The sequence below is a fragment of the Elephas maximus genome, chromosome 11 (genome assembly GCF_024166365.1).
Source record: "Elephas maximus indicus isolate mEleMax1 chromosome 11, mEleMax1 primary haplotype, whole genome shotgun sequence".
NCBI classification, from domain to species: Eukaryota; Metazoa; Chordata; class Mammalia; order Proboscidea; family Elephantidae; genus Elephas; species Elephas maximus.
This window is the reverse complement of record NC_064829.1, coordinates 111,149,390-111,174,439: the sequence shown is the minus strand read 5'-3', so window position 1 is coordinate 111,174,439 and position 25,050 is coordinate 111,149,390. Positions and strand designations below refer to the sequence as shown.

General features: G+C 46.4%; 1 protein-coding gene across 1 annotated transcript in view; it reads left to right on the top strand.

Moving 5' to 3' along the window:
- Positions 1 to 25,050, top strand: part of SPTBN4 (spectrin beta, non-erythrocytic 4) — a 111,492-nt gene that overhangs the window by 25,076 nt on the left and 61,366 nt on the right. Inside the window, exons 3-7 of the mRNA XM_049901564.1 lie at positions 16,391 to 16,542; positions 18,392 to 18,565; positions 22,050 to 22,141; positions 23,153 to 23,233; positions 24,638 to 24,753. Of these exons, the coding sequence (XP_049757521.1) occupies positions 16,391 to 16,542; positions 18,392 to 18,565; positions 22,050 to 22,141; positions 23,153 to 23,233; positions 24,638 to 24,753 (615 nt within the window). The remainder of the gene's footprint in view (positions 1 to 16,390; positions 16,543 to 18,391; positions 18,566 to 22,049; positions 22,142 to 23,152; positions 23,234 to 24,637; positions 24,754 to 25,050) is intronic.

Genomic DNA, 25,050 nt, shown 5'->3' with positions numbered 1-25,050 from the left:
AACCAACTTTTGGTCTTGTTGATGCTGCCCCCTTTTAAGAGAGTCTGTTGTTAGTTGCCGTCAAGTTGATTCTGACTCATGGCGAACCCGTGTATGCAGAGTAGAACTGTTCCATAGGGGTTTCAAGGCTGTGACCTTCAGAAGCAGATCGCTAAGCCTGTCTTCTAAGGTGCCTCTGGGTGGGTTTGAACCACCAACCTTTCAGCTAGTAGTTGAATGCTTAACCATTTGCACCGCTCAGGGACTCCATTAGGAGGGCCATGAGGAGCCCTGGTGGTGCAGTAGTTAAGTGCTCAGCTGCTAACTGAAATTTTGGCAGTTCTAACCTACCAGCCGCTCTGCGTGAGAAAGGTGTGGCCGTCTGCTTTCGTAAGGATTTACAGCCTTGGAAACCCTAGGGGCAGTTCTATGGAACAGCAACAGATTTAGTTCTCTCAACTCACTTGACCTGCCTGGCCCCTGTGGACATTTCACTTCTTGACCCCTGCTCCATGCCAGTAAGAATGTAGTCCCCAATGTTGAAATCTCATGGCATATTCCTTTATGAGGTCACCCTCCAAATGGGCCAGAAAAAGTTTCTATAAATTTTCTTTGGGTATTGTATTAGTTTCCTGGGGCCGCCATAATGATATACAACAAACGGAGTGCCTTCAAACGATAGAAATTTATTCTCCCAGTTCCAGAGGCTAGAAGTCTAAAATCAAGATGTCAGCAGGGCCACGCTCCCTTCGAAGCTTCTAGGGAAGGATACTTCCTTGCCTCTTTCAGGTCCTGGTAGCCCTCGGCGTTCCTTGGCTTGTGGCTGCATCACTTCAGCCTCTGCCTTCGTTTTCACACGGTCATTTTCTCTGTGTCTATGTGTCTGTGTCTCTTCTCCTCTTCTTGTTAAGACACCACTTATATTGGATTAGAAAAAAAAAAAAGTTGCTTTTGAGCTGACTCCGACTCATGGTGACCTCACATGTGTCACTGTAGAACTGTGCTCCATAGGGTTTTCTTTCTTTTCTTTTTTTTTTTTTTTTTTAATATTTATTGTGCTTTAAGTGAAAGTTTACAGATCAAGTCAGTCTCTCACACAAAAACACCTTATTACATACTCCCAATTGCTCTCCCCCTAATGAGACAGCCTGGTCCCTTCCTCCACTCTCTCTTTTCGTGTCTATTTCGCCAGCTTCTAACCTGTTCTACCCTCTCATCTCCCCTCCAGGGAGGAGATGCCAGCATAGCCTCAAGTGTCCACCTGATCTAAGAAGCTCACTCCTCACCAGCATCCCTCTCCGACCCATTGTCCAGTCCAATCCTTGTCTGAAGAGTTGGCTTTGGGAATAGTTCCAGTCCTGGGCCAACAGAAGGTCTGGGAGCCATGACCACCGGGGTCCTTCTAATCTCAGTCAGACCATTAAGTCTGGTCTTTTTATGCAAATTTGGGGTCTGTATCCCACTGCTGTACTGCTCCCACAGGGGTTCTCTGTTGTGGTCCCTGACAGGGCAGTCATTGGTTGTAGCCAGGCACCATCTAGCTCTTCTGGTCTCAAGCTGATGTAGTCTCTGGTTTATGTGGCCCTTTCTGTCTCTTAGGCTTGTAATTACCTTGAGTCCTTGGTGTTTTTCATTCTCCTTTGATCCAGGTGGGTTGAGACCAATTGATGCATCTTAGATGGCTGCTTGCTAGTGTTTAAGACCCCAGATGCCTCTCTCCAAGGTGGGATGCAGAATGTTTTCTTAACAGATTTTATTATGCCAATTGACTCAGATGTCCCCTGGAACCATGGTCCCCAAACCCCTGCCCCTGCTACACTGGCCTTTGAAGCGTTCAGTTTATTCAGGAAACTTCTTCGCTTTTGGTTTAGTCCAGTTGTGCTGACCTCGCCTGTATTGTGTATCTTTCCCATCACCTAAAGTAGTTCTTATCTACTCTCTCATCCTCCCTCCCTCCCCGCCTCGTAACCATCAAAGAATATTTTCTTCTCTGTTTAAACTATTTCTTGAGTTCTTATAATAGTGGTCTTATACAATATTTGTCCTTTTGCAAATGACTGCTTTCACTCAGCATAATGCCTTCCAGATTCCTCCATGTTATGAAAAGTTTCACAGATTTGTCACTGTTCTTTATCGATGTGTAGTATTCCATTGTGTGAATATACCATATTTTATTTATCCATTCATCCGTTGATGGACACCTTGGTTGCTTCCATCTTTTTGCTGTTGTAAACAGTGCTGCAGTGAACATGGGTGTGCATATATCTGTTCGTGTAAAGGCTCTTATTTCTCTAGGATATATTTCAATGAGTGGGATTGCTGAATCATATGGTAGTTCTATTTCTAGCTTTTTAAGGAGCACCAAATAGATTTCCAAAGTGGTTGTACCATTTTACATTCCCACTAGCAGTGTATAAGTGTTCCAATCTCTCCACAGCCTGTCCAGCATTTATTATTTTGTGTCTTTTGGATTAATGCCAACCCTGTGGGAATGAAATGAAATCTCATTGTAGTTTTGATTTGCATTTCTCTAATGGCTAATGGCACTGGGTCTGGGTTTAATGGCTAATGATCATGAGCACTTCCTCAATTATCTGTTAGCTACCTGAATGTCTTCTTTAGTGAAGTGTCTGTTCATATCTTTTGCCCATTTTTTAATTGGGTTATTTGTCTTTTTTGCAGTAGAGCTTTTGCAGTATCATGTAGATTTTACAGATCAGATGCTGATCAGAAATGTCATAGCTAAAAACTTTTTCCCAGTCTGTAGGTAGTCTTTTTACTCTTTTGGCAAAGTCTTTGGATGAGCATAGGTGTTTGATTTTTAGGAGCTCCTAGTTATCTAGTTTTTCTTCTGCATTCTAAATAATGTTTTGTATACCGTTTATGCCATGTATTAGGGCTCCTAACTTTGTCTTTATTTTTTCTTACATGATCTTTATCATTTTAGATTTTATATTTAGGTCTTTGATCCATTTTGAGCCCGTTTTTGTGCATGGTGTGAGGTATGGGTCTTGTTTCATTTTTTTGCAGATGGATGTCCAATTATGCCAGCACCATTTGTTAAAGAGACTGTCTTTTCCCCATTTAACTGTTTTGGGGCCTTTGTCAAATATCAACTGCTCATATGTGGATGGATTTATGTCTGAATTCTCAATTCTGTTCCCTTGGTCTATGTATCTGTTGTTGTACCAGTACCAGGCTGTTTTGACTACTGTGGCAGTATGCTGTTGTTGTTGTTGTTAGCTGCCGTCAAGTCGGTTCTGGCTCGTAACGACCCTGTGCACAACAGAAAGAAACACTGCCCGGTCCTGAGCCACCCTTACAATCGTTGTTATGCTTGAGCTCATTGTTGCAGCCACTGTGTCAATCCACCTCGTTGAGGGTCTTCCTCTTTTCCGCTGACCCTGTACTCTGCCAAGCATGATGTCCTTCTCCAGGGACTGATCCCTCCTGACAACATGTCCAAAGTACGTAATACGCAGTCTCACCATCCTTGCCTCTAAGGAGCATTCTGGTTGTACTTCTTCCAAGACAGATTTGTTCGTTCTTTTGGCAGTCCATGGTATATTCAATATTCTTCGCCAACACTGCAATTCAAAGGCGTCAACTCTTCTTCGGTCTTCCTTATTCATTGTCCAGCTTTCACATGCATATGATGCGATTGAAAATACCATGGCTTGGGTCACCTTAGTCTTCAAGGTGACATCTTTGCTCTTCAACACTTTGAAGAGGTCCTTTGCAGCAGATTTGCCCAATGCAATGCGTCTTTTGATTTCTTGACTGCTAGTTCCATGGCTGTTGATTGTGGATCCAAGTAAAATGAAATCCTTGACAACTTCAATCTTTTCTCCGTTTATCATGATGTTGCTCATTGGTCCAGTTGTGAGGATTTTTGTTTTCTTTATGTTGAGGTATAATCCATACTGAAGGCTGTGGTCTTTGATCTTCATCAGTAAGTGCTTCAAGTCCTCTTCACTTTCAGCAAGCAAGGTTGTGTCATCTGCATAATGCAGGTTGTTAATGAGTCTTCCTCCAATCCTGATGCCCCATTCTTCTTCATATAGTCCAGCTTCTCGTATTATTTGTTCAGCATACAAATTAAATAGGTATGGTGAAAGAATACAACTCTGACGCACACCTTTCCTGACTTTAAACCAATCAGTTTCCCCTTGTTCTGTCCGAACAACTGCCTCTTTATCTATGTAAAGGTCCTAAAATCAGGTAGAGTAAGGCCTCCCACTTTGTTCTTCTTTTTCAGTAATGCTTTACTTATCTGGGGCCTCTTTCCCTTCCATATGAAGTTGGCAATTTGTTTCTCCGTTCCATAGGGTTTTCAATGGCTGATTTTTTCAGAAGTAGATTGCCAGGCTTTTCTTCCAAGGTGCCTCTGGGTGGACTTGAACCTCCAACCTTTCAGTTAATAACCAAGCCCATTGACTCTTTTTGCACCACACAGGGATTCCTATTGCATTAGGCAATACTCTAAGTGTGACTTTATCTTAACTTCATTATATTTTCAAAGACCCTATTTTCAAAGAAGTTCACATTAATAGATAAATGCATATCTTTTGGGGGAACACAATCGAACCCATAACAGGTATCAGTGAAATAAAACTATAGGTAAAATGAACAGGAACACCAGTGAGAAATGTATACCTCAGAACAATCAACTATACAAGACCTAAAGGGTGGCATTTGCCTAAAAGCAAAGTTTAGAAGGACGGTAGGGGCAGGAAAGCTGGGCAAATGGACACGGGGAACCCATGGAAGAAGAGGGGAGAGTGCTGACACATTCAGGGGTTTGTAACCAATGTCATGAAACAAGCTGTGTACACATTGTTGAGTGGGGAACTGATTTGCTCTGTAAACTTTCACCTAAACAACAATAAAATATTCACACACACAAAAAAAGAAAACCCTAAAAAAAATAAAAATAAAAAAATAAGGAAACTGGCAAATGGGAACCTAATTTGCAGTGTAAGCGTCCACAAAAAAAAAAAAAGAAAGAAAATATAATAAAAGTTTTTTATGTAAAAAAAGGAAAAGGAACAAAAACACAAAATAAGCAATATTCTCATGGCTCCCTCTCTCCCAAGCGTGAGTTCTCAGGCTCTTAGGGTCTCCCAGAACCCTTGGAACGAACCCTGATCTAGTGCAAGCTGCCGGTTTTACAGATGGGAAAATGGTGGCCAGGCAAGGGGAAGTGACCTTGGAAAGTCACATGGTGGTAATCAACAGGGTCAGGATTGACTCCAGCTATCCTCACTTCTAGGACAGTGGTCTGGCACTGCTCCGGGTATGCAGTTAGATTCCACTTGGGCTTCAGGATTGGCCAAAATTGGCGATTTGGCACCGGCACGGGCCAATGGAAGGCAGAACTACTAAATACCCAACTCAACATTTTCTCTGCCATCACTTTCTTACGTGTGATCCCTGATGATGTGTTCACACAGTCCCCATTCTGTCTAACCTGCACAAAAACCACATTTACACACAAAAGAAGCTATTTAGTTCAGATTTACTGGAAATATCTGTATATGCACTTCCAAACTAGAGGTAACATTCAAGAAGCAACTAGAAGTGAACAAACACAGGTCTGTCAGTTGACTTCACAATGTGTATTTTCTACCTCAAGAGTACAATGCTGCTGCAGTATTGAATAATGTTATCAAAAGTTACACTTTTATAGAAAAATACTGAGAGAATTAAAATGGTGAAAAAGGGAAATAGACTAGAAATACAAATCTTTGTTCTTGCGCTAATAGGAAACTTAAAAAATATGGCTACAAAATTACTTAATGATAAACTTCTCCTGATAATTGTACCAACTGCAACAAATAGACCCCACAATACAGTGCCTTAAAGGAGATTGACTCTCGGGTAATCCATGGTGAGACATCTACAGGGCAGGGAGGTTCAGCTCGAAGCAGTCACTGTGGATCCCAGATTTCTTCTACCCATCTTACGCTCTGTAAACCTGGTGTTCCACCATGGCGTGGAGAGGAGGCACCAATTTCCTTTTTTTTTTAAGGTTTTAATTTTGTTTTCCCTCTTTTATCTGTTGTTGTTGTTAGTTACCGTCAAGTCAATTCCGACTCATGGTGATTCCCACATGTTACAGAGTAGAACTGCTCCATAGGGTTTTCTTGGCTTTAATCTTAACAAAAGGTGATCACCAGGCCTATCTTTCGTGTTACCACTGGGTGGGTTTCAGCCACCAACCTTTAGGATAACAGTCGATAACAAATCCGCAAACCATTTGCGCCACCTAGGGACCTCAGCTTTTAATTCTGAAATAATGATATATTCACAGGAAGTCCTAAGGACACTATAGATATAATTCAAAGATAAAAAGCCAAAGGGGAAAAAATAAAATAAAAAATGGGCAAAGGAGGGAAGCAATACCATTTATAATTTTGTTGTTGTTGTTAGGTGCTGTCGAGTCGATTCTGGCTCATAGCGACCCTGTGCACAACAGGACGAAACACTGCCTGGTCCTGCACCATCCTCACAATTGTTGCTATGCTGTGCCCATTGTTGCAGCCACTGTGTCAATACATCTCATTGAAGGTGTTCCTCTTTATCACTGACCCTCTACTTTACCAAGCACGATGTCCTTCTTCAGGGACTGGTCCCTCCTGATGACATGTCCAAAGAATGTGAGTCGTAGTCTCCACCATCCTTGCTTCTAAGGAGCATTCTGGTTATTACTTCTTCCAAGAAAGATTTTTTCATTCTTTTGGCAGTCCATGGTATATTCAATATTCTTTGCCCACACCACAATTCAAAGGCATCAATTCTTCTTCAGTTTTCCTTATTCATTGTCCGGCTTTCGCATGTATGTGACGCAATTGAAAACACCATGACTTGAGTCAGGTGCACCTTAGTCCTCAAGGTGACATCTTTGCTTTTCAACACTTAAAGAGGTCTTTTGCAGCCAATTTGCCCAGTGCAATGTGCCTTTTGATTCCTTGACTGCTGCTTTCATAGGTGTTGATTGTGGATCCCAGTAAAATGAAATCCTTGACAACTTCAATCTTTTCTCCGTTCATCATGATATTGGTTATTGGCCCAGTTGTGAGGATTTTCTTTTTCTTTATGTTGAGGTGCAATCCATACCGAAGGCTGTGGTCTTTGATCTTCATCAGTAAGTGCTTCAAGTTCTCTTTACTTTCAGCAAGCAGGGATATCATTGCTGATGTCAGATGGATCCTGGCTGAAAGCAGAGAATACTAGAAAGATCCTTACCTGTGTTTTATTGACTATACTAAGGCATTTGATTGTGTGAACCATAAAAAATTATGGATTACATTGAGGGAAATGGGAATACCAGAAGACTTAATTGTGCTCCTGAGAAACCTGTACATAGATCAAGAGGCAGTCATTTGAACAGAACAAGGGAATGCTGCATGGTTTCAAGTCAGAAAGGTGTGTGTCAGGGTTGTATCCTTTCACCATACCTATTCAATCTGTATGCTGAACAAATAATCCGAGAAGTTGCACTATATGAAGAAATATGGGACATCAGGATTGGAGGAAAACTCATTAAAAACCTGCATTATGCAGATGACACCATTTATAATAGCCCCTAAAATAATTAAATACTTAGGAATAAATCTAACTAGGGACATAAAAGATCTATACAAAGAAAAATACAAAACGCTACTGCAAGAAACCAAAAGACAGTTACGTAACTGGAAAAATATACCATGCTCATTGATAGGTAGACTAAACATTGTGAAAATGTCAGCTCTACCCAGAGCAATCTACAAATATAATGTAGTCCTGGTCCAAATACCAACAGCATTCTTTAACAAGGTGTAAAAACTGATCATTAATTTTATATGGAAAGAAAAGAGGCCCAAGATAAGTAAAGCATTATTGAAGAAGAATAACAGAATAGGAGGCCTCATACTACTTGACCTCAGAACCTGCTATGTAGCCACTGTAGTCAAAACAGCCTGGTACTGGTATGACAGACACATTGTCCAATGGAACCAAATTGAGAACTCAGATGTAAATCCATTCACCTACAGTCACCTGATCTTTGACAAAGGCCCAAAGTCCATTAAATGAGAAAAAGATAGTCTTTTTAACAAATGGTGCTGGCAAAACTGGATGTCCATCTGTAAAAAGGATGAAACATACCTTGTACCATACAAAGAAACTAATTCAAAATGGATCAAACACCTAAATATAAAACCTAAAACTGTAAGGATCATGGAAGAAAAAATGGGGTCAATGCTAGAGCCCCTAATACAGGGGATAAACAGGATACAAACCATAACTAGCAATACACAAACACCAGAAGATAAGCTAGATAACTGGGATATTCTTTTTTTTTTTTAATTGAACTTTAGATGAAGGTTTACAGAACAAACTAGTTTCCCATCAAACAATTAGTACATACATTGTTGTATGATATCGGCTAACAACCCCATGACTTGTCATCACTCTCCTTTCTCAACCCTGGGTTCCCTATTACCAGCTTTCCTGTTCCCTCCTGCCTTCCAGTCCTTGCGCCACGGCTGGTACACCCCTTTAGTCTTGTTTTGTTCTGTAGGACTGTTCAATCTTTGGCTGAAGGGTGAACCTCAGAAATGGCCTCATTACTGAGCTGAAAGGATGTCCAGGGCCATACTCTCAGGGTTTCTCCAGTGTCTCTCAGGCCAGCAAGTCTGGTCTTTCTTTGTAAGTTTAGAATTTTGTTCTACGTTTTTCTCCAGTTCTGTCCTGGACCCACTATTGTGATCCCTGTCAGAGCAGTCAGTGGTACCTGGGCACCATCTCGTTGTACTATAGTCAGTCTGGTGGAGATCGTGGTAGATGTGGTCCATTAGTCCTTTGGGTCAGTCTTTCCCTTGTGTCTTTAGTTTTCTTCATTCTTCCTTGCTCCCAAAAGGGTAAGACCAGTGGAGTATCCTAGATGGCTGCTCACAGGCTTTTAAGACCCCAGACACTACTCACCAAAGTAGAATGTAGAACATTTTCTTTATAAACTCTTTTATGTCAGTTGAGCTAGATGTTCCCTGAAACCATGGTCCCCACAGCCCTGAGCCCAGCAATTTGGTCCCTCAGGGAGTTTGGTTATGTGTATGGAGTTACCATGGCCTTGCCTCATATAGGCTGTGCTGGCTTCCCCAGTACTGTGTACTGTGTTACTCTTTACCGAAGTTACCGCTTATCTTTTGTCTATTCAGTGTTTTTCCATCCCTACCCCTTCCCTCCCTCGTAACCATCACATATTGTTTCTTTTTGTATGCATACCTTTTCATGAGTTTTTACAGTAGTGGTCTCATACAATATTTGTCCTTTTGTGATTGACTTATTTCACTCAGCATAATGTCCTGTGCTAAGCTCCTTTTGTTTGTGGATTTCTTTTGTTTTTGTAGGTTTTGTTTCTATTGAGACTTTATGTTTCTTCTTTATTTTGAACTGAGTAGGTTTGCTCACTTTCTTTGTGGTTACCTTGAAATTACCCTTATCTTCTAGGTTTGAACTAGTCTATGATTACTTTTTATACCTGTACCATTTATTCCCTCTTTTATTGTTCTGACATTGTTGTCATTTACAGATAAACCACTCTGGTTTCCTGTTGCAATTGTTTTGGTTTTGGATAGTCCTTGGGAGTTCATTTCCTAGGTTGGTGCCTGGCTGGTACAGTCTTATATCCTAGATTCAGGCTGTGGTCTGATGTTGTTTGTTCTCAGGCCGAAGGACTCCTTTAATAATTCTTGTAAGTTTGGTTTGGTTTTTACGCATTCCTTAATTTCTGTTTACCTGGAAATGTCCTAATTTCACCATCATATTTGAATGAAAATTTGCAGGATATATTATTTTTGGTTGGCAATTTTTTTCTTTCAAGGTTTTATATGTGTCATCCCATTGCCTTCTTGCCTGCATGGTTTCTCTGAATAATCAGAGTTTAGTCTTTTTTTAATTTCTCTGCTGTATGTGACTTTCTGTTTTTCTCGAGCTACTCACAGAATTTTTTCTTTATCTTTGATTTTAGCGAGGGTGATTATGATATGCCTTTGTGTCTTTCTTTTGAGGTCTATCCTATATGGGGCTCGTTGAGCTTCTTGGATAGTCAGCTCTTCATCATTCATGATATTGGGGAAGTTTTCTATCAGCAATTCTTCAATGATTTTCTCTGTGTTTTCTGTTTTCTCTCCCTGCTCTGGAACTCTGATCACTTACAAATTTTTGCCTTTGATTGTATCCCATGTAATTCTCAGGGTCTCTTCATTTTTCTCTGTTCTTTTTTCTGATTTTTCCTCAAACAGAGTTATATCCGAGTGTTTGTCTTCAATTTTCCTGATTCTGTCTTCTATTGTTTCAAACCTGCTCCTCAGCCCTTCTATGACACTGTCCCTTTCTGAAATCTTGTTTATGTTTTGGATTTCTAATTGTTGTTTTTGTATGATTTCTAATTGTGAATTTATTTTGGCATTTTGTTCCTGTATTACTTTCCTGAATTGTTCCATTTTTTGGTCTGTATTTTTCATGAATTTGTTGGCCTTTTTCAAAAAAATATCTATTTTTTCCTCATTTTTGTCTGTTTTTGCTTCAAGTCTTGGATTGCTCTGAATATTAGAGATTTGAATTCCCTGTCAGGTAGTTCTAGTGCCTTTTCTTCTACTGAAAGTCATCTGGTGTGTTATTTTGGATGCCTACTGGACCCATCTTGTCCTATTTTTTAATATGTTTTGATATTGTCTGCTGTCTTTGGGACATTCAGTAGTTATTTTCTTCATTTCTTGATTGTAGTTTTGTTTTGTCCTGCTTTTTTGTTTTATTTGGTTATGTCTGAGCAGGCGGGCTGTGCGTTCTTTGTTGTTTGCTCATTTGTAGTCATGATACTTTTCACTTCCTTGTCCAATGGACAGGGCCAGTCATTCAGCTATGGCGCAGCAGGGTAGGTCCAGCTGAAGGGGAGGGGCTGGGATGGGTTGTTTGTGGCATGTCCTAGGGCCAACAGGGCAGACCAGGAATCAGTGCTGGGCGGGTTCCAGTAGGCCATGCCGGTGTTACTTGGGGGTGTGATGTTCAGTACACAGTGCGGGTAGGCAGGAAAGAGGGGGAGGTTGTGATATGTGGAGCTAATAATAATAATAAAAAAATAGGGGTGTTGAAAAGAGGAGGCAAAAACAGGAGCCAAAAAGAAACAAGCAAACAAAGAGAAAAAAAAGAGTGCTAAGGAAACTTGCTGTTGGAGTGGAGAGACGAGAAACTGAGAAATGGAGAAAAGAAAAAAAAGAAAAAGGGAAAAAGAAAGAAAAAAATAAAAAGATAAAAATTTGGAAAAGAAAAGCCCCCAGGATTCCCAGAGTCCCATTGGTGGGGCTGCTAAGACTGGGAAAGTGGCTCCCAGGCTGTGCAGTATAGCCTGGTTAGAGGGGGTATAGATGTCACACAGCACCAGGTATTCAGGAGACAGGAAAAGAAGGTAAGTGTAGAGAGTCAAGAACTGAGAAATGAAGACAGACAGAAAGGGAAAAAGAGAGGGAGAAAAAAAAAAAGAAAGAAAGAAACAAAGAAGAAAAAAGGAAATGCCCCAGGGATCCCACCTACGCAGCTGTGCAGATTGGGGGAGTGGCTCCTAAACTGTGCAGTGTAGCCCTGCTAGAAGGGGCTCCCAAGCTGTGAACAGAAAAAGAAACAATACTGAACAAACCAAAACAAGGGGAAAAAAGCCCCAGGGATCCCACCAGTGTGGTGTTGCGGGCCGGGGGAGTGGTTCCCCAGCTAAGCATGGCTTCACAGCCTTTGGAAAAGAAGGAAAGATGGCACATGGAGCCAGCTGTTCCAGAGAAAGGAAGGGGAGGTGGTAGGAGGCACAAAAGAAACCAAAAGAGACGGAAAGAACCAATATCAGCTCAGGGGCCCAGCCAGTGTGGGCAGGGAGAATCCAAGGAGCCTGAGGCCAAAGCATTTGCCTTCTGGCTAAGAGACTGTGGCTGGCGGAAAGCTGAAGAGGCCGAAGGTGGTGGGTGGGGAGGCTAGGAAAGCGTATGTTGCTTGTTACCAGGTGCTCTGTCTCCTGCTAGGAACTTCGTGAAGCTGCTTTCCTGTACTCCCTGTCCGCTGATCTCCCACATGGGTGGGGCGAATCCAAGCGGTTCGGATGCTGTACTTCCCAGCTGGCCGAGCCACTGCAGCCAGCCAGGAAGCTCAGAGGTAGAGCAGCAGGGAGAGAATGGCTGGTGGGAAAGCATGTATCGCTGGTTACTGGGTGCTCTGCCTCCTGCTGGGAGTTCTGAGAAGCTGCTTTCCCATGCTGCTTGTCTGCTGATCCCCAACTGGAGCCCAAGATGGCGAATCCACGCTGCGTTAGCTGATGAGGCCCTCTGCACATATCTCTCCTCACCGTCCTCTGTCAGTTTCTCATTCCATTCAACGCTTGGCTGGGTTCTCTATCTTTTCATTTGGTACTTCAGGCTCCAGGAATGATGTTTGTCTGTTTTACTTAGTTTTTCGGGTCTTTGCTGTGGAGGGATGGCATGATGCTTCTATGGTGCTATGTTGGCTGGAAGTTCTAACTGGGATATTTTAAAAATTAAACACTTATGCTCGTCAAAAGACTTCACCAAAAGAGTACAAAGAACCTACAGACTGGGAAAAAATGTTTGGTTATGACATATCCAACAAAGGCCTAACCTCTAAAATCTATAGGAAAATCCAACACCTCTACAACAAAAAGACAATCCAATTAAAAAATGGATAAAGGATATAAACAGACACCTCGCCAAAGAAGACATTCAGACAACTAAGACATGTGAAGAAATGTTCATGATCACTAGCCATTAGAGAAATACAAATCAAAACTGCAATGAAATACCATCCCACCCCAACATCACTGGCATGAATCAAAAAAGCAGAAAATAACAAAAGTTGGAGAGATTGTGGGGATACTGGAACTCTTATGCATTACTGGAGGGAATGCAAAATGGTACAACCACTTTAGAAAACCATATGATGGCATGTCCTTAAAAAGCTAGAAATAGAAATATTATATGATCCAGCAATCCCACTCTTAGGAATGTATCCTAGAGAAATAAGAACCATCACATGAACAGACATATGCACACCCATGTTCAGTGCAGCATTATTCACTGTAATGGATTGAATTGTGTCCCCCAAAAATGTTTGTCGACTTGGTCAGGCCATGTGTAGTTGTCTTCCAGTTTGAGGTTTTCCTATGTGTTATAAATCTTAATCTCTACCTGTGGTTAAAAAGATTACTCAGGTCACCTCCCTGATCCAAAAGGGAGTTTCCTTGGGGTGTGGCCTGTGTGGCCTGTACTACCTTTTATCTCCTAAGAGATAAAAGAAAAGGGAAGCAAGCAGAGAGTTGGGGACCTCATACCACCAAGAAAGCAGCACCAGGAGCAGAGCGCATCCTTTGGACACAAGGTCCCTGCGCCTGAGAAGCTCCTCGACCAGGGGAAGATTGAAGACAAGGATCTTCCTCCAGAGCCTTCAGAGAAAGAAAGCCTTCCCCTGGAGCCGACACCCTGAATCTGGACTTGTGACCTACTAGACTGTGAGAAAATAAATTTCTCTTTGTTAAAGCCATCCACTTGTGGTATTTCTGTTATGGCAGCACTAGATGTCTAAGACATTCACAATAGCAAAAAGATGGAAGTAACTTAAGTGCCCATCAACAGATGAATGGATAAAGGAACTATGGTGCGTACACACAATGGAATACTACTCAATGATAAAGAACAATGATGAATCTGTGAAACATCTCACAACATGGATGAATCTGGAGGGCATTATGCTGAGTGAAGTAAGTTAATCACAAAAGGACAAATACTGTATGAGACTACTAATATAAAAACTCATGAAAAGGTTTACACACAGAAACAATCTTTGATGGTTATGAGGAAAAGGAGGGATGGAGAGGGAAAAACATTAAGTCGGCAATAGATAAGTTGTGACTTTGGTGAAGGGTAAGACAGTGCACAATACTTGAGAAGCCAGTACAACTTGACCAAGGCAAAGTCACAGAAGATTCATAGACACATCCAAACTCCCTGAGGGACCGAATTACTGAGCTGAGGGCTGGCGACCATGGTCTCGGGGGACATATAGCTCAATTGACATACGTAGTTTATAAAGAAAATGGTCTACATCCTACTTTGGTGAGTACCATCTGGGGTCTTAAAAGCTTGTGAGTGGCCATCTAAGATACGTCTACTTGTCCCACCCTGTCCAAAGCAAGGGAGAATGAAGAAAACCAAAGACACAAGGGAAATATTAGTCCAATGGACCATTAGTGGATCACAACTACCATAGCCTCCAACAGACTGAGTCCAGCACTAGATGGTGGCCGCCTACCACCACCAAATGCTCTGACAGGGATCACAACAGAGCATCTTGGACAGAGCTGAATAAAAATGTAGAACAAAATTCAAATTCACAAAAAAGAAACCAAACTTACTGGACTGACAGAGACTGGAGAAACCCCCAAATATGGCCCTTGAACAGCCTTTTAACTCAGTACTGAAGTCACTCCTGAGGTTTACCCTTCAGCCAAACATTAGACGGGCCTATAAAACCAACAATAACACATATAATTCAACCACGTATGTGAGACTAGATGAGCACACCACCCCAGGGGCAAGGAAAAGAAGGCAAGAGGGGACAGGAAGGCTGGATGAATGGAAATGGGGAAGCCCAGTTAGAAAAAGGGAGAGTGTTGGCATGTCGCGGGGTTGACAACCAATGTCACTAAACAATTTGTGTATTAATCGTTTAATGAGAAACTAATTTGCTCTGCAAACTTTCATCTAAAGCACAATTAAAAAAGAAAATGGGAAAGGACTTGAATAGATATTTCTCCAGAGAAGATATACAAATGGCCAACAAGCACATGAAAAGATTCTTGTTGTCATTAGGCATTGTATTGTTATTGTTAGTGCTGTTCAGTCGATTCGGCCACCCTGTGTACAACAGAAGGGAACGCTGCCCGGTCCTGTGCCATCCTCACAACCGTTGTTATGCTTGAGCCCATTGTTGCAGCCACTGAGTCAATCTACCTCCTTGAGGATCTTCCTCTTTTTCATTGACCCTCTGCTTTACCAAGCATGATGTCCTTCTCCAGGGACTGGTCCCTCCTGATAACATGTCCAAAGTACATGAGACAAAATCTCACACCTTCGCTCCCAAGGAGCACACTGGCTGCACTTTTTCCAAGGCAGACTTGTTCACTCTTCTGGCAGACCATGATATGTTCAATATTCTTCACCAACACTTAATTCAAAGGCGTCAATTCTTCTTCGGTCTTCCTTATTCGTTGTCCAGTTTTCGCACGCATATGAGGCAACTGAAAACACCACATGCCTACTTCTGGCCCCTAGGGTTGCCAGGAATGCAGTGTCTAGCTGGCAGCCCTGTGACCAACTACAAAGCTGTTGCTCTAAGCAAGAGTTGGGGGCGACTTGGTTCCTGCCCTCAGCTTCTGCCCTAGTGCGGCCTCATCGTCTCTCTCCTGAGTCCTGTCCCCAGTCTCCTCCCTGGGCTCCCAGCCACCATTTTGTCCTTTCTGAATCACTATCCACACAGCAGCCAGAGAGAGATTCCTGAGATACAACTCTCAGCCTGTCTTCTCCCTCTTTAAACCCTCCATGGTTCCCCGATGCTCACTTGTGTATTATCTGTGCCTCTACTAATCTGCGCTCTGTGAGGGTAGGGCATTGTATTTACAGATCCCTAGTGGTGCAATGTTTAGCCCTGGGCTACTAACAGAAAAGTCTGCAAACCCACCAGCTCTGCGGGAGAAAGATGTGGCAATCTGCTTCCATAATGATTGTTGTTGTTGTTGTTAGGTGCCATAGAGTCATTCGATTCTGACTCATAGTGACCCTGCATACAACAGAACAAAATACTGCCAAGTCCTGCGCCATCCTCAGGATCGTTATTCTTGAGTACATTGTTGCAGCCACTGCATCAATCCATCTCGTTGAGGGTCTTCCTTTTTTTTTCTTCCAATCCATAATGATTACAGCCTTGGAAACCCTAGGGGGCAGTTCTACTCTGTCCTATAGGGTCTCTATGAGTAGAACTGACTGGATGGCAATGGGTAGAACAGTGCCAGATACAGAGTAGGTGCTCAATAAGTATTTATTGAATGAACCAATAGAGCTCATGGGTAGGACACAGGAAGACTTCTGGTGGAAGTGATGGCAGGAGAAACTTGATGGACCGAGAGTGTCTCCAGTTGGTAGGCACATGGTGGGGGAACCCCCTGTGCAGAGAAGCCTGGCGATTGCGGAGAGCTGGGCCTGAACAGGGTTTGATGGGGGCGGGGTGGGCTGGAGTGAAGCTGGAGAGGTTGGTTGGGCCCCATTTGGGGGCCTGGCGTTCCTGGGGAGGCGAGAACTCATCAGGGCCTGTCCCACAGATGAGCGGGAGGCGGTGCAGAAGAAAACCTTCACCAAGTGGGTGAACTCTCACCTCGCCCGTGTGGGCTGTCACATCGGGGACCTCTATGCGGACCTCCGGGACGGTTTCGTGCTCACCCGGCTCCTGGAAGTGCTGTCTGGGGAGCAGCTGGTAAGTGGGCCTGAAGGGGGGGGTGCGGGGAGGATGGGGGTGGAGAGGGGTAGGCTCAGGGTCTCGGGGCTGGGGTTGGCATCTCTGGAAGGGCTGGGCAACAAGCAGCACCTAATGGACGGGTGGATCTTCCCAGTAGGGAGTTAGTGAGAGGCCCCTTCTTTTGAGTGACTATGACACAGGCGTGGAACTTGCTTGTAGGGAGCCTGGGGCATGCGGGGATTCTGTTGAAGGGGTCAGGCTAGGGTTGGGGCAGGACTCTGGGCTTGGTTGGGTGAGGTTTCCTCTGGAAGGAGTGGGACTATTGGAGAAGGGAAGAGCTTTATTAGAAGGGAGGGGCCTGGGTTGTAGATAGCAAAGGGCACCGCTATGAAAACGGACAGAACTCTCTTGCAGGGGGCTGTGGAGGCGAGTGGAATTGTAGGCTGTGGGGCAGTCTTCTTTGGAAGGGCGAGGCTTAGATCATGCCATAACCAAAAAAAAAAACCCTTTGTCAGTCGAGTCCGATTCATGGCAACCTTATAGGAAGGACAGAGTAGAACTGTGACATAGGATTTCCAAGGAGCGGCTGGTGGATTCAAACTGCTGACCTTTTGGTTAGCAGCCTGAGCTGTTAACCACTGTGCCACCAGGACTCCATAGGCCGTGCTATAGAGCACAGAAAGGAGACCGACTGGCACAGTGGTGGCGCAGTGGTTAAAGCGCTCGGCTACTAACCGAAAGTTCAAAGGTTCCAACCCACCAGCCTCTCCACGGGAGAAAGATGTGGCAGTCTGCTTCCGTAAAAATATACAGCCTTGGAAACCGTACGGGGTCGCTATGAGTCAAATTCGACTCAGTGGCGATGGGTTTGGCTTGGGTATAGAGCACAGATGGAGCTTGGTGTTGTACCGGTGTGGCTTGTTGCGTTGGTTGGCGTTGTGTTTCCGGGCTTGGATGGGACTTCACTGCAAAGCATGGGACTCTGATGGGGCTAAAAAACCCAGTGCCGTCGAGTCAATTCCGACTCATAGCGACCTTATAGGACAGAGTAGAACTGCCCCATAGAGTTTCCAAGGAGCGCCTGGCGGATTTGAACTGATGGGGCTAGAGATCCGTTAAAGGGGCAGAGGCCTGGAGCTTAGGGCGTTGTGGGGCTTGGTTGTAGGACAGGAACAATGGTCTTTAGAAACAGAGCTACAGAACGTGAGAGTTTGGGTGGGCGGGGCGTGATTGGAATGGGTGTCGCTCTAGGCAGCCCCCCGCCCCCAAAGACGGTGAAGGATGTGGCCATGGAATTAGGCAAAACGTTAGAGGACTGGCAAAGATCCAAGGGAAGGAGCAGAAATATGACTACGGGCAGGGGAAGGAGCTTCAGGTAAGAGGTGTGGTTAGAGCGACAGGAGAGGAGGCGGGGCCAGGAATTTGACAGGGTCATGCGGGGCTTCCCTGGTCTTGGGCGTGGCTATGACAAGGATTTTGGTTATGAGACAGACTTGGAGTGTGGTTAGGAAGGGTAGAGCCTGTGACTTGGATCAGCCAGAGGGTAGCTGGGGCGGCGTGGCTGTTTTGGAATACCTGAGACAAGAGAACTTGGAGAAGATGGGCTATGGGAGGGGAGGGTCCTGAGTTTGGAATATTCTAGGAGTGACTGTGGCAGGGACATGGCTTCCTTGGAATAGGCAAGGTGGAATAGGATCTGGGATTTAGCTTCTCTGCAGGAACAGGGCTTGTTCGGAAGGGGTAGTGCCTGGATTTTGGACGACCGGGGGCGTGGCTATGGGAGGGGCGGAATTTCTGTAAGGGCTGGGCCTGGGACGCTGGTGGTCTTGGCAAAGTCCCTGATTGCCCAACGTCCCTACCACCCCAGCCCAGGCCCACGCGCGGCCGCATGCGCATCCACTCGCTGGAGAACGTGGACAAGGCGCTGCAGTTCCTGAAGGAGCAGCGCGTGCACCTGGAGAACGTGGGCTCTCATGACATCGTGGACGGGAACCACCGGCTGACCCTGGGGCTGGTCTGGACCATCATCCTGCGCTTCCAGGTGATTCTCAAGTGACCCGGCCCAGCTCGTCCCCCACGAGGGGACCTTAGGAGGGCATTCCCCCACCTACTCATTCATTCATTCCAGTAATAGTAATTATCACTACCGTCACCGTGACCATCATTTTTGTTCTGGAAACCCTGGTGGTGTAGTGGTTAGGTGCTACAGCTGCTAACCAAAAGGTTGGCAGTTCGGATCCACCAGGCGCTCCCTGGAAACTCTGTGGGGCGGTTCTACTCTGTCCTACAGGGTTGCTATGAGTTGGATTGACTCCACGGCAATGGGTTTGGTTTTTTCTTTTTTTTTGGTTTTGGGGCACTGCCCTAAGCACTTACCATTCAGTCTGCACAGTACCCATGAGTAAGGTAACTATTATTATCCCAAGGAGCCCTGGTTGTGCAGTGGTTAAGCCCTCGATTGCTAACTGAAGGGTTGTGGGTTCAAACCCACCAGCTGCTCCATGGGAGCAAGATGTGGACAGCCTGTTTCCATAAAGACTGGAGCCTTGGAAACCCTACTGAGCAGTTCTGTTCTATCTTATAGGGTGGCTATGAGTTGAAATCTACTTGACAACAATGGGTATTATTTATTCCATTTTACAAATGAGAGACTGAGGCCCAGAGAGATGAAGTAACATGCCCAAGGCCATACAGCTGGGTGGGGGAGCTGGAATTCCAACCCAGGCAATCTGGTTCCAATATGGAGACACAATGGACAATAGTTCTGCCTTTGTGGAGCTTACATTGTGGTGGGGAGACAGACAATAGATACATAAATCAAGGACCGGCTCTAGCCAGAGAAGTAAAAGGAACTATGCAGAAAAGACAGACAGACAGACAGACAGCTGCTGTCAAGTTGACTCGGACTCATGGTGACCTTATGTACGTCAGAACAAAGTCTTGCCCAGTTCTGTATCACCCTTACCATCGCTATCATGGTGTTGGTTGTGCCAGTCTGTCTCACTAACGGTCTCCCTTGCCCTCGTTGGCTCCCTGGTTCACCAAACATCGTGTCCTCCTCCAGCCATTGAGCCCTCCTGAGGATATGTCCAAAGCAAGCGAGTCGGACAATGTTCTGTTGTGATCCATAGGGTTTTTCTTGGCTAATTTTCAGAAGCAGATCGCCAGGCCTTTCTTCCTAGTCTGTCTTAGCCTGGAAGCTCTGCTGAAACCTGCCCACCATGGGTGACCCTGCTGGTATTTGAAATACCAGTAGCGTAGCTTCCGGGATTATAGCACTATGCAAGCCACCAGGGTATGACAAACTGACAGACGGGTGGTGGGCAGGAGAGAATAAGTTATGATAAAGCATTCAAGGGGATAGAAATGTCAAGCTGTTGGTGGGGAGATTTTAGATGTGTGGTTAAGAAGGCCTCTCTGGAGATGACATTCCAGGCAGAGGCTCAGCGGATGTGAAGGCCCTGAGGTGGAAATATAGAGAGAAGTGTGGCTAAGAAGCAGAGGCAAGGAGGAAATGGGGGCGGTGACATCAGAAGGATTGACAGGGCCTAGGTGATGCAGAAGGACCCCTGGTGGCACAATGGTTAAGCACTCGGCTACTAACCAAAAGGTTGGCAGTTCGAACCCACCAGCCTCTCCACAGGAGAAAGATGTGGCAGTCTGCTTTTGTGAAGACGACAGCCTTGGAAACCTTGTGGGGCAGTTCCACTCTGTCCTATAGGGTCACTGTGAGTTGGAATTGCCTCTAAGTCAACAGGTTTGGTTTTGGGTTTTAGATGATGCATTGTGAGCTGTGATTAGCACTTTGGGTTTTATTCTGACTGAGGAGGGGAGAGATTGGAGAGTTTTATCAAGGGGAGGGGCATAGTCAGATTTGGAAAGATTCTTCTGGATTGGGGGTGGTCGCCAAAATGGGAGTCCAGGAGTTCAGGGGGAGGCTGGATCTGGGCCAGAGAAGGGCTGTGGGGAGGGGAAGAAGGGGCTGGTGGGAAAGAGGAGCAGAAGGCAGAGCAGACAGACCATAGGGTGGGGGAGGGAGGTGTCCAGGAAGAGAGTCAGGGCTCTCGCCTGGGGACTAGGGGATGGTGGAGCCATCCTGAGACAGGGCAGGGGAGGAGCAGCGGGCTTAGGGAAGATGCTGAGACCAGTTTGGGACATGGTGGTTGTGAGGGGCTGGGACCCCTGAGTTGGCATCTAGGAATCCACTGGGTCTCAGGGATAGAGGTCAAGAGGGGGGTGGGGGCTGGTTACAGATATGGGCGCTCTTGGCGCAGAACCGGGGATTGAGACCGTGGGTTTGGAAGGCAGCTGGAACACTGCACTAGGGATGAGACCTCCTTGGAACCTAGTTCCTCCCTTGGAACCCAAATACCAAACCCAGCTCTTGAGTACAGGACCCAAGTCTCAAACACACACCAAGCCTGGAACCCACCCTGGAAGTTGGGGTATTCAAATCTTTAGTGAGTCCCTACTAAGGGGATTGGCAGTGAGCAAAATCAATCACCATCCCTGGTGCCCTACAGCTTTTACATTTTAGTGGGGAAGTGTAAACCAGGTGAATAAACAAAATGTCTGGATGGTGAGCGCTAAAACCAAAAACCAAACCCGTTGTGGTGGAGCCAATTCTAACTCATAGCAACCCTATAGAACAGAGTAGAACTGCCCCATAGGGTTTCCCAGGCTGTACATCTTTATGGAAGCTGACTGCCACACCTTTCTCCCATGGAGCAGCTAGTGGTTTTGAACTGCTGATCTTTCAGTTCACAGCTGAGCGCTTAACCCCTGCACCACCAGGGGAGATGATAAATCAGGGACAGAGGATATAAAATGTAAGTGTGCATGTGTATTTGCTGAGACTTGAAACAGGTGCTTGATGAAAAGGTGACTCGCTGACAAGGTGACATTTGAGTAAAGACCTGGCAGAGGGATGGAGCCATGTGGACATCTGGGGGGAGGCTGTTCCAGGCAGAGGGAACTGCCAGTGCGAAGGCTGTAAGGTGGGCAGTTGCTGGCGGGTTTAATGAAGCGCCAGCTAGTGTCTAGAGTGAAGTGAGCAATTGTGGAGAATGAATAAGTGGAGGTGGTGGGGGCTTTACCTTTTGCCCTGAGATGGAGCCACAGGAGGGTTTTGAGGTACATGATCTGACTTGGGTGTTCACTGGGTTCCTCTCTCTGCACCTGGGAAACCAACTGTGGGGCCAGAAACAGGGAGACAGACTGTGGAGGCCACTGAGCCAGCCCAGGCGGGAGATGATGGCAGCTTGGCAGTGGCCAGACACCAAGTATGGAGGCTTTTCTGGAAACTGAGACCCAAATCCACCACCCAAAAAAACCAACCCAGTGCAATCCACCGCCTCCCCCAATTACTGGGTATCTTGGCCCCCTCCTTTCTCACTCTTGCACCCTCATTCCCAGCCTGAAGCTGCCTCCCCCATCTCCTCTGTCACCCACAGCAGAATTTGGGGGGCGGGATCTCCCAGCCTCAAGCCCCGAGGCCCCAGCGGCCATGCCTTGTATCCTCACAGATTCAAGTCATCAAAATTGAGACCGAGGACAACAGAGAGACGCGCTCAGCCAAGGATGCGCTGCTTCTGTGGTGTCAGATGAAGACAGCGGGGTGAGCCGCACCCCACCCCACAGGCAGACCTGCCCCGACCTTCAGGGTTCCAGGACAGGAGTACAAGGGGCAGCTGTGTACTCAGTGTCCCAAAGCTGAGGGACAGGTTAAAAAAAAAAAAATACGCCTGCTTCTTCGAACTTGACCTCTGTAATAACCTGGAAGGACAGGTTTGAGCTTGGAATTCTTGGTCTCCTCAGAGATCCGTGCTCCCTTCTCCCCCTCCCCCATCTCATCCTGCACCTCAAGAGGCCTCACGTGCATCTGTGTGGACCCCCCAGACCTTATGTCCAAGCTTTGGCCACCCTGCCTGCTATGAGCAGCCACACCTTGGCCTAGGAGGGCACATACCAGAAAGTGGTCTGCCCACCCTGGGAGTGGGCTCAGGCTGCTTGGGCAGGGAACCTTGGGGTCCTGGGCACCCTTGGTGTGGTTGAGAAGCAGGCGCATGCTCTGATGGGCATGTTTCCTTGGGCCCCCAACTCTCTGCCCTGTGGGATGGGCAGAGCCAAACCCCAAGTGTCCTCTGGAGGAGGGGCAGGGCAGGCGTGGGGTGGGCTGTAGCAACTCCTCCTTCTGGGGCTATCTGTCTGTCTCAAAATGCCCTCTGCTTCTCCAGTGTCTGTCGCTATCTCTAGATCTGCTTTCTTTGTTCCTATGCTGCCTCCCTCTCTCTCCTATCCCTCCCTTCTCTCTCACCTCCTGGCAGGGTCTCTGTCTCTGTTCTTGTCTCTTCCAACCCCAGTCTCTCTCTCCCTCCCTCTCTGCATCTATCTCTTTCTCTCCTCTCTTGTCTTTGTCTCTCCATCTTCCTGGCTCTCCCCACCTCTCTCTCTCTTCTTCCCTTCTGCCCTCCCTCCTCCCCTCCTTCTTTCTTCCATCTCTGTCTTTCTCTCCTCTCCTGTCTCTGTCTCTTTCTCCATCCCCCTGGCTCTCCCCACCTCTCTCTCTCTTCTTCCCTTCCTCCCTCCTCCTCCCCACCTGACTCTTTCATCTCTACCTCTCTCTCAGTTACCCTGAGGTAAACATCCAGAATTTCACCACCAGCTGGCGGGACGGCTTGGCCTTCAATGCCCTCATTCACCGGCACAGGTACCACCTGGCCTGGGCAGCCCAGCCCTGCTCTGTCCCCTCCCCCACGTTCCCCACATGTACCCTCTTCAGTTATGTACATAGACACGCACACACAGGCACAAGAACCCATCCTTTCACACTCTGCACACACGTACACATTTCTCTTCATGTCTCTTCACAGTCACCTCTTGCATTTATCCCCAGGTACACACGCTGCTGTCTACACAGCGTCCTCCATGTACACGTGGAAACACGTGTGTTCTCGCATAGATGTCCGCACACACATGCAGATACACATGTACCTGCACGCAACCTATACCTCCTGCTTAGTCGCCCCTGGGGTGGGGCACTCACCCCATAGACGGCCCACTCTGGTGTGCCCACGGTGCCTCCTCCCATCAGGAAACCCTTCCTCAAAGTGGACCCCCAAGCTCCCTTCCTGGCTCCCTACACACTCACCTCTTCACACCTCATTCGTACATCATTGTCATACCTGACACTGAGCTGGCTGGGGGATGAGCACCGAGGCAGATTACACCTACATCATGATTGCCCGCTGGACAGATTGGGGAAACTGAGGCCCAAGGCTGGGAGGGACTTGCTGTGGTGGAGCTGGAGGTAGAACCTACCTTTTCCTGCTGCGGACATATAATCACTCACTACCCCTAACGGTCACACATACACACACCCCTACACGTATGGGGAACTGGTCCCATCTGCACACACAGACACCCACCAGCTGGAGCCAGAGTCACGCTAGCAATAGGTAACATTCATCGAGCGCTTTCTACAGGTCGGGCGTTGTTCTGAGTGCTTTCCAATAAGCCACTTAATACTCATGTGACCCTGTGAGGCAGATGCTATTATAATACCCATGTGGCTAACGAGGAAGCTGAGGCACGGAGAGGTGGAGTAGCTTCCCCAGAGTGACACAGCCAGGAAGTGGCCGAGCCAGACCTCACACTTCCAGCCACTATGGTGTACTGTGTATAAACACACCCAGGCAACGCACTTGAAGGTCTATGCACTGAAGACATACATACACACCCAAATTGTCAGAGTCTCACAGGGACACACAGCTACATCCCAATCCATGATCGTGTGGGTGTAACTCTTCAAAGCACCCACACACCGACCCACCCACACATCTGTGCACACAGGCCCCCTTACCTGTGCCCAGAGAGAAATGCACGCACACACACAAGAACCCACGGAGACATGCCCCGAATCCATCACACTCACACCTGCAGATGAAAGCTGCACAGACACGCAGTACCACACCCCGCTTCCCCCACCTGGGTGTGTTTGTGCCCCCACCTACCCCTTGCCCTGGGTGGAGCTCAGACAAGGGTGTCTTTTCACCTGCTTGCCCACCCACTCTGGAGCCTGCCTGCTGCCTGCCCACTCTGTGCCCATGCCCAGGCCTGATCTCGTGGACTTCAGCAAACTCATCAAGTCCAACGCCAACTACAACCTGCAGAGAGCCTTCCGCACAGCTGAGCAACATCTAGGGCTGGCACGTCTGCTGGACCCGGAGGGTGAGCCTTGCATGGCCCCAGCCCAGACTTCCTCTTGGGGAACTCCTAACCCCTCAACTCCAGCCTAACGCCAACACCATCTCAAATCCCAAGGCCATCTCAAATCCCAACTCGCTCCCCATACCAGCCTCCTCCCCTTCCTCATCTCTAATCTGTCTCCTTCCCTGTTTTAGTCATCTAGTGCTGCTATACCAGCAACACCACGAGTGGGTGGCTTTAACAGAAATTTATTCCCTCGCAGTTTAAGGGGCTAGTAGTCGAAATTTGGGGCGCCGGCTCCAAGGGAAGGTGTTCCCT